The sequence below is a fragment of the Belonocnema kinseyi genome, chromosome 9, assembly GCF_010883055.1.
Source record: "Belonocnema kinseyi isolate 2016_QV_RU_SX_M_011 chromosome 9, B_treatae_v1, whole genome shotgun sequence".
NCBI lineage: Eukaryota > Metazoa > Arthropoda > Insecta > Hymenoptera > Cynipidae > Belonocnema > Belonocnema kinseyi.
Genome location: NC_046665.1, coordinates 15,292,148 through 15,305,232, shown reverse-complemented (window position 1 = coordinate 15,305,232; position 13,085 = coordinate 15,292,148). Strand labels below are relative to the sequence as shown.

The 13,085-nt window shown below is 35.1% G+C and overlaps 2 protein-coding genes across 10 annotated transcripts in view; one reads left to right on the top strand and one right to left on the bottom strand.

The window, feature by feature from the left end:
• LOC117179929 overlaps window positions 1-13,085 on the bottom strand; it is a 1,200,486-nt gene that overhangs the window by 806,310 nt on the left and 381,091 nt on the right. The gene's annotated exons all lie outside the window — the stretch shown is intronic.
• The window catches only part of LOC117179928 (irregular chiasm C-roughest protein-like), a 164,437-nt gene that overhangs the window by 85,660 nt on the left and 65,692 nt on the right, over window positions 1-13,085 (top strand). Inside the window, exons 8-9 of the mRNA XM_033372153.1 lie at window positions 1,516-1,671; window positions 11,724-11,974. Coding sequence (XP_033228044.1) covers window positions 1,516-1,671; window positions 11,724-11,974 — 407 coding nt within the window. The remainder of the gene's footprint in view (window positions 1-1,515; window positions 1,672-11,723; window positions 11,975-13,085) is intronic.

Below are 13,085 nucleotides of genomic sequence, written 5' to 3'. Positions count from 1 at the left end.
AAAAGACTTGATTGGCTAATCAAGTTCGACCAGTCCCCACGGTGGGGCGCTCTGGCCATTCACAGGCATCGTAGAAAGTATACCTAAGAACATCATGACCTGATACCTCAGTTTCATGTTAGCCCTGAAGATGTGAACTGCAGTGTTCACGAAACGTTGGCAAACAATTAGTAGTTTTTTACACAATTTTAAAGATTTTGAATTACAATATATTTCATTGTTTACGTTTACAATTGAAAATTCTTTAATTTTGAACAGTTATAATGACACCTTCGATTTGATTTCTGCACATTCTTACCATCTTTTACATATGTATGAGTCAATTCTGATGAAAAAATTCATTTATCACAGTGTAATTGGCATCGGTTATAATTTCATGAAAACTTATTCATTGGCAATATTGAATTTATTGAAGCTATGAAATATGTCTTTTTGGATTTGTAGTTACCGAAGAATTCTTAAATCCTTTTTCAATTATTTCCAATCATTTCATAATATTCCACGAGAAATTCTTTCGCATATTCCCTCCATTTCATCCGTATTGGTTAAATCCGTTTACATGAAATTTTTCTGTTCTAAATTTAGCACTTTAGTATTTGAGGATTAAGTTTTTTTTTGTAAACAGAAATTGGATTTTTTATCACCGTCCAAATTGGAGAAAACTTGCACGCTTGAAGAAGCAAAATTCTTTCACAGTACTTGAAAGCATACTACTGATATATCTTTAATGTACGTATTTATTTATTTTGGGTCTAATTAAAAATTGAATTTTAGAGAACGCTCTTTTTTTCTTACAAAATTTTCAAAATGGTGATTGTATCCTTTTGGATACAATCAATCCATTATTATTGTTACTTTAAATATTAACCGATTTTCATGAATATTTTTTCACTTTCTTCTGATTATATAAATTGATTAATTCTACGAATTAAAATTGAATTAATCCATTCTTTCATAACTTTAGTTTTTATTCCCGACCTTAGTCTCAAAACAAAAAAAGGGTCATCTGTTCCAGACAATTCGACTCACAGCCAGGTAACTGCCTCCTCTGTTTTTCCAAGGGCACATGAGCTCGCGGCGAAAACGCAGAGACAGCTAACACTGAGCTTCACTGCTCCTGTACCTTTGTTTTCGATTATTAAACAAAATATAAAACATTTTTTGGAAAAACCGACTCTGAAAGGTCTAAGATATTTCCATTTGGACGACTTATGCAAACGATTAGACAAAAATATTTAAGCATTCGGCCTCCTCTGATTTATAATCTATATCTGTTCTTCTTGTTCACATAAGAATGACACTTCATTTAATTCGATCATTCGGTTTCTCAAGAACTACAACGTCAGTTAATCTCTTCCGAGGGAAGGTATCGTGTCAAAAACTCAAAATAGTAAACATGTAATTGGTAATGTAATGTAATTGTTTACATGTAATTGAATAATCAATCCTTTTTATATTAAATTTAAGTTTCTTTTGTAAGTGGAGGCAAATTTTTTAATTACTTGTGATGATTAGCATTGATTCCAGTTGACTGGCAACTAATTTTGATCGTCGTGGGCCTCGTGATTTGTGCAATACTAGTTGGCGTGATTATTGTACTTATTCTACATTGTCGGGATCGTATTAAGCAACCGAGGCCAAGACTAGCACAATCTCAGGAAAATGACGTTCGTAAGTATTTTTTATCACCACCTAAATTAAATATGATTAATAAACATCCGATATTATGTAATGTAAGCCGAATTTAGAAATGACGCAATTCATTACTTATATTTATTTATATAGTTAGTAAGCTGAACACACAGGGTCATAAAAAAGTTCCACGCGAAACTTCCATTGAGTCTAGAGGTTTTTAAGAGGACTCAAATTAAAGGTTTGAGCTTGTACTTTAACTCAATTATAGCAATCCTATCACAGACGCCTATCTTGAACGTAAACTTAGAGTGCATTTCGGCTGTTAGAATGGGTTGCGAAAAAACATGAGTTATCAATGCGCATCAATTGCCCGCCTCATTTAATAAATTTGGTCTTGGAATATAAAAAGGGCACTGTGATTTTTTTGCAACCCAGAGGGACAATAGGAGGCCGACAATGCTGCGACATAAACGTAAAATGAGATAGTGAAACACTTAATTCTAAATAAATGGACTGTGCTGTACGCGCAGCGCAGTTCTTAGTCGTAAACTATATTATACTATTTCCCCTTACGAAAAACCGCCTTGTCTAACCTACTGATTCCACGTTTGGATAAAAAATTAAACTCCTAATTTCAAAAAGCTCGGCGGAGAGTCGGGCTTATACGGAAACCAAGCCAGTACATATATACGAGGATCTTAAATCTTAGAATCTTAGAATGTTTAAAGCACATTTTCTAACGCGCAAGTTGAAGGTCTTCATCAATTTCCACTAAATTAATTACACGTTTTTAGGGTCCCAGTACAATATACTCATGATACGTAAAAAATTTCTTGGGCAATGAGAAGTGCTTCCTATAAGCTTTTCCCTTAGTAAGCATATCTTTTCAAGATAGTCCAAAGATGGTCCTTTTTTAATTTTAGGCAGAGGAGAACACCCTACAGTAGATAATTATTTATAAATGAATTTAATTAAATTAATTGTGAAGACACGGTACTTGTTAATATAATAAAATTAGAATTGATTATTTTACTTATATTTGTACTTTTAATTAATGATTATCTACTATAATCTCTACGGATGTTCAAAATGGATTTCAATAGTTCAAATGATCACATTTTCTCTTCTCGGTGATGACTTCTTTTCATTACAACTTGCTGAGCATTACACAAAATATTCGTCAATTACTGGCTGTACTCGTGTGGAAAAAACCCCGCTGAGCCCTCTTAGAATGAGGGCCCCCGCCGGAGGCCCGAATGGATGTTCCACGCCTGGAAATTCTACGAGTGCCACCGACAAGGACCCAACTCGGTTGCCCTCACGGATCAACGATTAAAATTTCTAAGTGCAAAGGGTGAATATTTTTTTGACAGCACAAATTGTAAGGTTTCATGATTTCAGACTTACAAACAGTGAATTTCTGACAAAGATTCGATGAGACTTTTTTGAAATTCGAAGTGTGACAATATGGATGTTCTAAAGAGGCCCCCGCTGGCGCCAAGCTCGGATGCTCTCACGGATCAACGATTCAAATTTTGAAGTCGGAAGGGTGAATATTTTATATCTTAAAAAATGGACATAAAAAATACGTTTAAAAAATATAGTTCATGCATTCTAAAATTTCAACGACAAAAAATTGTAATTGTAAATGTTCATAAAAATATACATTTCATGTCAATCTTGAGCGTTGTAAAATAGTATAAAACAACTAAAAACTAAATCGTACACGAAAGTTTAAAATATGTTATTATTAAGAAATTGTCAAAATTCACGATCAAATTTCTGAGTTCCGCCGTTAAAAATTTTAAATCTTCATAAAAAATTAAATTTTCTGTCATTGTAAACAGTTGTAAAGTAGTCTACAACTTGAAAAAACGAAATATTACGCGAAGAAAAATTGTAATCGATTTAAATTATTTATCTAATAATTATTTTATTGATATTCCTTTTAACAGTTCGTGTGTTTTACATTTACATAACATCGTATCATGATAAGTAATTAGAAAAAGAGAGCTTAAAATTTGGTACTTTAACTTTTCTGAACTGTAGCTTATGAGGATGGCTTTTTCATCGCGTTTCAACTTGTCGGTTAAGACTTTTAAGCGATAGATTTAGGTGTAGATATGCACACAGCAAATTGCACACGGCAAATTTAAGTAGAAATTTAAGTAGAAAATTCGACTTATTTTAAGGTGTCAAAAAAAGAAGCATAGGCAATCTGAAATTAAGAATTAAATCTGAACATTAAATTAAGGGAATTAGATTCCTGAAATTCAGTTCGCGACTATTTGAAATTCAGGGAGGCATGACCTGAAATTCAGGTGTGCTCGCTCTTCAATTAAGAATATATTTATACTGAAAGCTAGTGTAACCTTAAGTTAATACACTATCCTAACTGAAATGTAAGGTGATATTCTAACTAAAAACCAGGAATTTCTCACCGCTTACCGACAGTCCTCAGCTGTTTTTATATAATAGTTATTCGTCTTAGAAAATATACAAGTTGAGTTCAAACTTGTAAGAAAATACAGGAAAAGTAGGACAAATGAAAAAAACGGTATATTGGGGGCAGGTGCGGTCCAAAATCTTCAGACAATTGCGTTCCGTAATGTAGTGAAAGGGCGCTCACGCTGCGAAGTAAAAAGTTTTGTAATAATTTAATTACTTTGATGGGTTTAATAATACAAATATTGGCTGATAACTGGAATTGATTTTGCTGCAGCACTTTTTTAAATCTGTGAAACGAAAACTCCTCGAATGATGGAAACATAGTATCATAGCCGACACTGACCAACGCGACATGGAGTATTGGAGTAGGATGCGACTAGAATAAACGGCCACGAGCTGTATAGTAGCACCATCGTTCTGTAATGTCATACAAGGTAGCGTGAACCTGAAATTCAGGAAAGGTATATTCCTTTATTTTAGGTGACGAAAGTCTTACAGGTTATTTCAGGTTGCCTTCAACTTACTTTCAGAACTGAATATTAAAATTTAGGAGGATACTTTACTTTATTCCAGTAGGAAAATTCTGATTTCTCGTTTAAGAAAAGTTAGTGCTTTATTCAAGATTGTTTGCACACTTAAATTCAAGTACATACTTAATTCAAGTCAAATCTGAAATTAAGTCGAATATAACTTTAAGTATTTATTTTTACTGCGCAGGTTCGATACCCCGTAGCGTTAGAAATTTCATTTGTAATATAATGTTTAAAATGTCATATATGTATTTACTCTAAACAGGATTATTAATATTTGCAGTCAAAATACTCACAATCGCCTAATAATTATTTTTTAAATACCTTTTCTGTCATATCGTTTCGAGTATAGTAGTACGGTACTAGTTAGCACTGACGCAGTACTAGGCCCATGTTGAATTTCCTATTGGGGTAGTACTGTACCTGTAGCGATATCCAATGCTGGCCTAACACTGACAGCCCAGTACAAAATAGTGTTATCATTCCAGAGATATGCCAGTACAGGTGCCAGCGCTGGCAAGGAAACCAAGGGGGCTTTCATGATGGCAAACATCAAGGATTCATGAGGGAAGCTCATGTTGGACCCATATGGATTAGTTCGTTGTCCGACAATAATCTTTTAACTTTTAATCCCATCATGAGTTGTGATGGATTTAAATTTCTTTTGTGAAAGAAATTTTCCTGACGCAGTGTCGTATATTGGTTATTCAAAATGATCTCCTTAGTTCATTAACTACGGTTTCGGTTAATTTATATCCATTATTTTTCATGATGATGTTTTATCATTGCTTTCATATCCGGGTGACTTTCATCTAAACAGATCAAATTCTTCAGTATTTCGCTATGATTCTCCTTCTCTTCTGATATGTTCTTCAAATCTTGTGGGAAACATATCTTCTAGACTAATTTGCAACAAGTTGAAGCAAGGCCATATACCATCTAGTTGCCTAACTCATGCGAGAACGACCTATATCTAAGGACACAATGCGACACTAAGAGTTTTTCATTATTATCTCTGTTACTTTTACGGCATTAACCTTAATATCGCTCTGATAAATGCTCCTTGGAAAATCAAGTCAATTCTAGAGAATGAGAAGTGCCGCTTATACTGTAACTTCATATTTTTAGCAGTTGTTTCTGTTGCGCAATTGAGGCCTGATACAGCTCACCTTAACTTCGAGAAACAAACCATGTTCGTTATCGATGTTTTGGCACCAGCTGATAGAAACATCCCAGCTAAGAAGAATGAAAAGAAAGAGAGGTAGAAGCAACTCATAAAGGAGTTCCAAGGGTTATACCCAGCACATTCTGTTAAGCTAATCGTCATTATCATCGTCGCTCTTACAGTAGCCAAGCTGTCATCGATTAATAGCTGCTGCGTGGCTATTACCCCTTCTTCGCCATGCTGGCATTATGTGAGAACCGTCACTAACCCTTGTATACAGGCGTCTGTGCAATACGTAGGGGGCCGAAAATTCAGAATATGTTAATATGTTGACCGTAGGCAGCTCGTTTTTAAGAGTTCCAAACGCAGTTTCTTGCTTATTGTTCCACAACACTCAAGGCCGGGGGTATTCCGGTTGGAGTCAGTTTGAAGGCCTCACTCGCTAACGCGAACACCTAGGTATCGAAACTCAGAAAGGTAAAAAACGCTTTTCTCAACGCTGAAAGTGAGCCTGGCCTCGCAGATCTTATTCAGCAACTTTTTGAGCCAAACAGGTGCACCTCAAAAGTTTTGACACGCTAATAATCTTCTCCGAATACTTTCAATTATCCTTATCCGTACCCATGAATAGCAATTTTTTATTCTGGACAGACATTGAGACTGTTTGTTTGTGGTAACTAGACTGCACTAGCTGCACTGCTTAATTCTAAAATTTCCTACACTCGTGCAGCAATGAAGCTAGAAACCTTATTCTCATTTTCAATCGTCTAAATGGCGGTCTTAGAATCAGACAAGTAATATCGATTTGCTTTGGCGAAATCAAAATATTCTGGTGTTATTTTAGCTAATCGTATTCGTAAGACTGCTGCCATGAAATCTAATCTGGATATTGTCAATGTCCGAAGTGTCTTCTCCATTCTCTTCTTGAATTTTGAATTTCATCATTTCTTGAAGCCAACATTTCCATATTTGAAACATCACGTTAGTTATAGAATCGCCCCATATAAATGATCCTTGGACTTTTCCTGCTGCATCAAGCGCAAGTTAAACTTTTTTTATTGCACAAAAATAGCAATTTCTTAAATTTTTGTCCTGGATTATTTTTTTCTCTGAACATAGTAGTCTACGTCAAGTCAATTCTTTAGTATCAGATAAATCTGGATCGTTCGATTTCCAAGGTAATCTCAGCTTGTATCATTTGCCAATTTTTTGTATAGAGGAATGAGTTATGTTAGTAGCTCTTTCTCCTTTTGTCCTTTGGGTTTTATTCACTTTTGGTTCAATAACTTCAAAATTTTCAATAGAAAAGACATTTTTGACTTCTTCGCGAAGCCTCTCTTTATTATTGTGACAGGCGAGAATAACTTCAGGAATATTTGGTTGAATCACTATGAGAGAAGCATTATTTTGACCGATTAAGATCATTTGTTTACCTCCTTGCATTACAGATACATCAACTTCTTTTAGGTGCGGATGTTTGTATCAACATATCAATGTCCCAATTTTGTTCTGGTGAGTTTAGATTTTTTGCAGCACATTGGTAAGTTTGGACCTGCAAGTCCCAGACTCCTCGAAAGATTTTTATGAATAAGTGATGCGGTACTTCCTTCATCTAAAAGAGCTACATTCCTGCAGGTCTGCGCAAACTTATGGGAAGAATCTTTAGCGTTAGACTTTCTTTTCCTTCTTTTAAGCGCATTACTACTTTATTTCTATGTTTTTATTAATTTATTTTATTAACTGATTGTCGATGAAATTTGGGACAGTCATGGATTCCACAGATTCGTCGTTTCTGACACTTGTCTGTTTGTTTCTGAAGACAGCAATATCACACCCTAACTTTTTCTGCTATTTTTCATCGTTTTTTGGAATTTAATTTCTTGAAGGTTGAACAATTTTCTAGAGAATATTTTTCTCCGCATGCTTTGCATGTGTTTTTTTTGTGCGCTGAATGTTCGTTCTTCAAATTGTTCGTTCTCTTGATCTTTGAGTTTGATTCATTGATATTAGATTCTGGAGAGTAGTAGGAGTATTAATTGTTATTGTGATCTGAGAAATGATTTCCGCTATCTTCTGAGTCCAGGTGGAGAAATCTTCGAGAATCGCCTGATGACCTTGTTTATTCAGATCAATTAGGTAATTTACCCATTGAGTGGTTATATGGAGAGAGATTTTACCCAGTAATATTGACAGTAATTGCTTATTGCTAGTGAATTCGCTGTGAATATTCTCGACTGCACCGGCGATATTCCTTACAGAGAAGTTTAACTCATTAAATGCGCACGCACGCCAGCGCAGAATACACGGGATCATATTGTGTCGATCTGATTTACAGTAATTCTTGGTTTTTGGAATATCTGGGATGGGCATATACCGACCTATAGCGTATGTCTAGTTTCAGTTACTAATATGAAATATAAAATTGGAATATTTTAATGATCTAAACGGCTCACCTGATGTAATTGGTCTACCTAACCTAGCTCTCAAGACTTGGAATTCAGAGGTATAAAATGATATAGTTGAGTAGCCCTTGACCCTTTCTCTCCTGATCAAGTATTACAAGATGCTATAAATGTACTGTTATTGAACTTGCATCTTGAATAGTCTGGGATTTTTTAGAAGCAAAAGCTAGTGTCGAACACCTGTGTGTGCAAAGCCACAACTCAAGTAGTTGGGGACTAGCTGAGCAGAATATAGTGTCGCGTGACGTACATTGAATCACATAATTGTAACAGGCGGGAAGCAGTATCGTTCTGGCAATAGCACCTGAAGGACGATCTTACCGGGGTTGTAGGGGTATAATCGTAATTGATTATACATCATGTCAGAAATGTGGTATCGTTTATCACCCAGGTTGTGCGTATCAGAGAAAGAAACCCACAATGTGTTTTTACAAAATTCTGTGGCGTACGAGCAAAATTACCAGCACCTATCTACGAAGAAGACATATAGTGTCTCTTAAAGAGGAACAATACGATTTTAAGAGCCGACCTGAAGGAAGACATGAAATGATATTAAACCAAATATATCTGAATGCTTAGCGTGAATACAGGATTAGCTGTTTAAAGAAATTAAGAAGGTGGAAGCCAGTAGGGAGAACGTGAAACAAGATGTAAATATCCTTTCAAATAGATTCGAGATGGTGAAATCTAATTTTAATACTATGCAAAAATCGATTGCAATATCAGTGTAATGAACGCTTACTGTGTGGCAGCACATCCAGAGATCGAAAGGCCGAGACCAGTAAAGGTTTTATTACACTCGCAGGAAGAAGAGAAATCGTGTCTAAAACAATTTCCAATATTAAAGAGAACAAACTTTCTCCCAGTGACTGTAATAGGAACACAGTTAAAAGAAAATCTGAGGAAACATCAGCAGCATAAGTTAAACAAACGATGGATACACTGAAAGCAGGCAAGTAGAAAGGGGAGTCAAATCTATGATTAGGATGGTCCCAAGGACAACCAAAAATAATCAACACATCAAAGAAGAAGAAATGTGCAGCCATGCATTAGAATCTATAGAGGACAGGTCGGATCTTCAACAGCGAGTAAGTAATAATTTGAATTTGTGGTCAAACTAATGAATAGCTGATAAGCAATTAGTATCAAAAAGATGTGGTAGGTATAATGGAATGATTTATATAAAATAAATAATATTGAAGAGGCGTGCGAACTCCTATATTCTAAGCTGTTTTAGTTATTGACCAAATAGTACTTAAATCTAATAATAGCGAAAAACATATTTTATTTCCGAAATGGCACTCAAAAAGCTAATTTATAAACTTAAAATCAAATAGAAGATACAACAAAAAAGTAAATACTTCCATTCAATATTAATGAATAATTATTTTACATCAACTAGATCCGAAATAAAAAAATTGATAGAGTCTATATTGTGTACACAACATAGTGCGAAAAAGTAGCTAGGAAAAGGTCCCAAGAAAATCTGGTCCTAGGATTCCAGGTATTATGTTATATAAGGGTATGCTTGAAATGGTCCTGTAACAATTATCTACTCATTTGCTACTTATGTTAACAGTGTGTATGCACCTGCTAAGCAATCTAGATTTTTAATACCTAACTGAAATAGTAATGATATGGGTTATAAACTTTAATTTGTGGAACTCGGGATCGAAACATCTATGAAATTATTACCGAACAAACTTGCTGCGTGGAATCTCGGGTAAAGACACTTTGTTTTATATACAACTTGGTACGTAATTGCTTAGCGGGTTGTATAACAGTATCTATAAGAGCTTACAAAACAGAGTTTCAACATGCATTTGTTTCTGTTCGATCAGCAATCCTTAACTTAATTGTATTCCCACAATTGGTAGCTAAATCTATTGCAAATAGCAACCTAGACATCACAAAGTGCTATGACAAATTAGGTCATTACATTATATTAGAGAATCTCCACCCTATGGACCTTTCTGGAAACTTGATTATTATTCTTCAGAATTTTCTGTCAAATCGCCAACATTATGTTCAAATAGATACAAGGGTCAAAAGGATCTAATTTATGGATAGTTATACATGGAAATAACCTGTGTGTGTGTGTGTGATTGTATAACGCTACAGGTAGATCCGATGCAGTTTCTCCAATGTTGTAGAGAAATTGGTTTATCTATGAATATTCATGAGTATCACATTTGGACTTTTACAAGGAAAACTGCATCGATTTGTTTTTAATATGAACTGGAAGGAACAGAATTAAAAAAATTCCACACTTCCTATTAATTAGTACCCTGGTTGACACAAATAGAACCTAATACTATTAGCATTAAAAATAGTACTTACCGAAAGATCTGCTTCTTTTATATGATCCTTAGCTATCGTTTAAAGATCATATTGATTTTATTGCGGGATCTTCTAATAAAATGATAGGTTTTATTCTACGCTTATGTAAAAATCTACGAAGTACAAAAACACTTGCTGTTCTCCTTAATGCTTACGTACGCTTAAAATTAGAATACGCATCCGTGATATGGATTCCATATTTCCACTCGGATCCGAGTTTTTTTCTAGGCGAGTTCTTACATTTCATTAATAGAAATTAGAAAGAATATTTCTTCCTTTTCTTTGTAAATTGTAGTTGTCAAGATTTATTAGCGTATAAGATTAAGCGTTGTAAAATTTGTGAATATTTACGAACAAATCTTTATATGATTTTGGTAGAAATTGCAGAATATACGCTTCATAGTAAGCCGTATAAGCTTAAGAAATGTAACGTGCGCCGAAGAAAGGGGGCTTACTCTGAAAGACGGAATTTTTCAGGGCGAGCGGTCAAAGTCAACCCGGTGGGCACGACTTTTAGGAGAGAGGGACGACTCACGAAATCTTTCCTCTCACTTGCCACTACGTTCGGACGCTTTCTTTCGATGGTTTCATTAAAAAGAAGGTGTAAAAACCTCAATTTTTATTTTTTATAGTAAGCTCCCTTTCTTCAACGCACGTCACAAATGTTTAATAATTTCGGAGATATTTGTAATTTTCAAAAAGATTACAAATCCATGCTTATTGTAGGTATTGCCCTGCAGAATAATCGAAAAAATTCAAATAGGGGCCTACTAACTCATGTTAGTATTCGTTTTAAGACCATATAACTTTTCAATTTTCAGTCAGGAGTGGAAAAAAATATTATTGAAATTCGAACAAAAACAAGATAAGATAGAATAATCGGTGAAAGCTGCATCAAGCAAATTGACGGCGACACTTAATCTTTTTACTTCCATGTGCCATCATTGTCGGCTTTTTTCTAATAATGTTCAAGTTACAACTAAAAAGCTGATTTGAAAATAGACAAAAACGTGTTTTTGTTTGTTTTGGTCCCAGTACTTTTCATACATTCTTTTTTTGATCCTGTGTTATTTAAGATACAGTTTGGTATGGAAATCTTAATGTTTTTCTAAAATGTTGTTGTAAAATGTTTTCTCACCACAGAAGAGACCGATTCAAGTGCTGATCGTTATCGAGAGAGTGATCGAAGCAGCAACCTCTCGGATGTCAAAGCAGATATACGGGCAGGATCTAGTGTTAGTAACGCAGAAAGTGTCATAGCTCTTGATAGTGAAGGAGAAGGCAGTACAAGAGGTATAAATGCTCTTGCTCTTGCTGGACCGGTAGTGAATCCAATTGCAAGTTATCGTTACAGCGCAGATTATACTGAACCAACATTTCCACCAAAAAGTAACGTGAGTATACGTATAATTGAATACTTATTTTCTTAAGGCGATTTCAAAATATATGAATGCGTACAATAGAGTAGTTACTGAATTCAAATTTAAGAAATTTAAATGAGATTAAAATCAAATTCAAAATCCTAGTTAACGTCCGATAATCAAGTTAGTGTGAAGAAATCCTGAAAATAACACCAAGAATCTAACGGCAAAATTGTAACAACCACCATAAAGTGTTCTTGTTGCAATCTGAAAAATAAATCGGTCAAAAAAAACTTCCTTTTTCCCCCTAAAAAAGAAAATGAAGAATTTGCCGGTTGCGCGGGCACATTCTTATAGCGCTTTACGTGCGGGGCTCGCTTCGCTCGTTCGTTCTCGCGATTCGCGCTCAATAATATATTTACCTTGCGCTAAGCTGTCAATCTTTGCGCGTAGACTTTTTAAAACTAAAGGTGATAGCATCGACAACAGTAATTTGGTGATTGTGAATTCTCTTTTGTTAAAGCTCCTTCGGCTTTAACAAACACATTCTCATCACGTATCTTGTGCTTCACACTCCAGTTTATCCCTTAAATTTTATATCATTCCCATAAATGTATATTATTATAATTCGTAACTTGCATTGGTATTAAAACAGACGAAGTTACATTGTCCCGTTTAAAAAAATGCGCATACTTTGAAAAAAATCTGTTATTAAACTTTGATTGTAAGTTTTGTCGTTTTTCCATAAACTGTATTTGCTCATTTCCAATGTTTTCTTTATAATTTAAACTTTACACATACGGTCTACTGAGCGGTCTTACCGTTTTTTAACTTCTAAATGTGTGTGTGTGTGTGTGTGTGTATATATATATATTCGGTTCGGTTTTGATTCCTCTAGAATCGAACCGAAGGGCCTATGACAAAGCCACCGAACGCGTCCTCGGGTTGCGGATAGATGGTCCCCGTACCAATGGTTTCTGCTGAATATGGTTACAAAAATAAATAGGCAGTCGCAGACAATTGTCCAGGGGTGGTCCCGAAAGAATTAACCCCCAAGCGGAGGTGTGAAAACCGTGCCGAAAGCTGAATGGCATCTGGGTGAGGTGTCTAGAACGGTGACTCTGGGATACCGGGCGACCTCTCA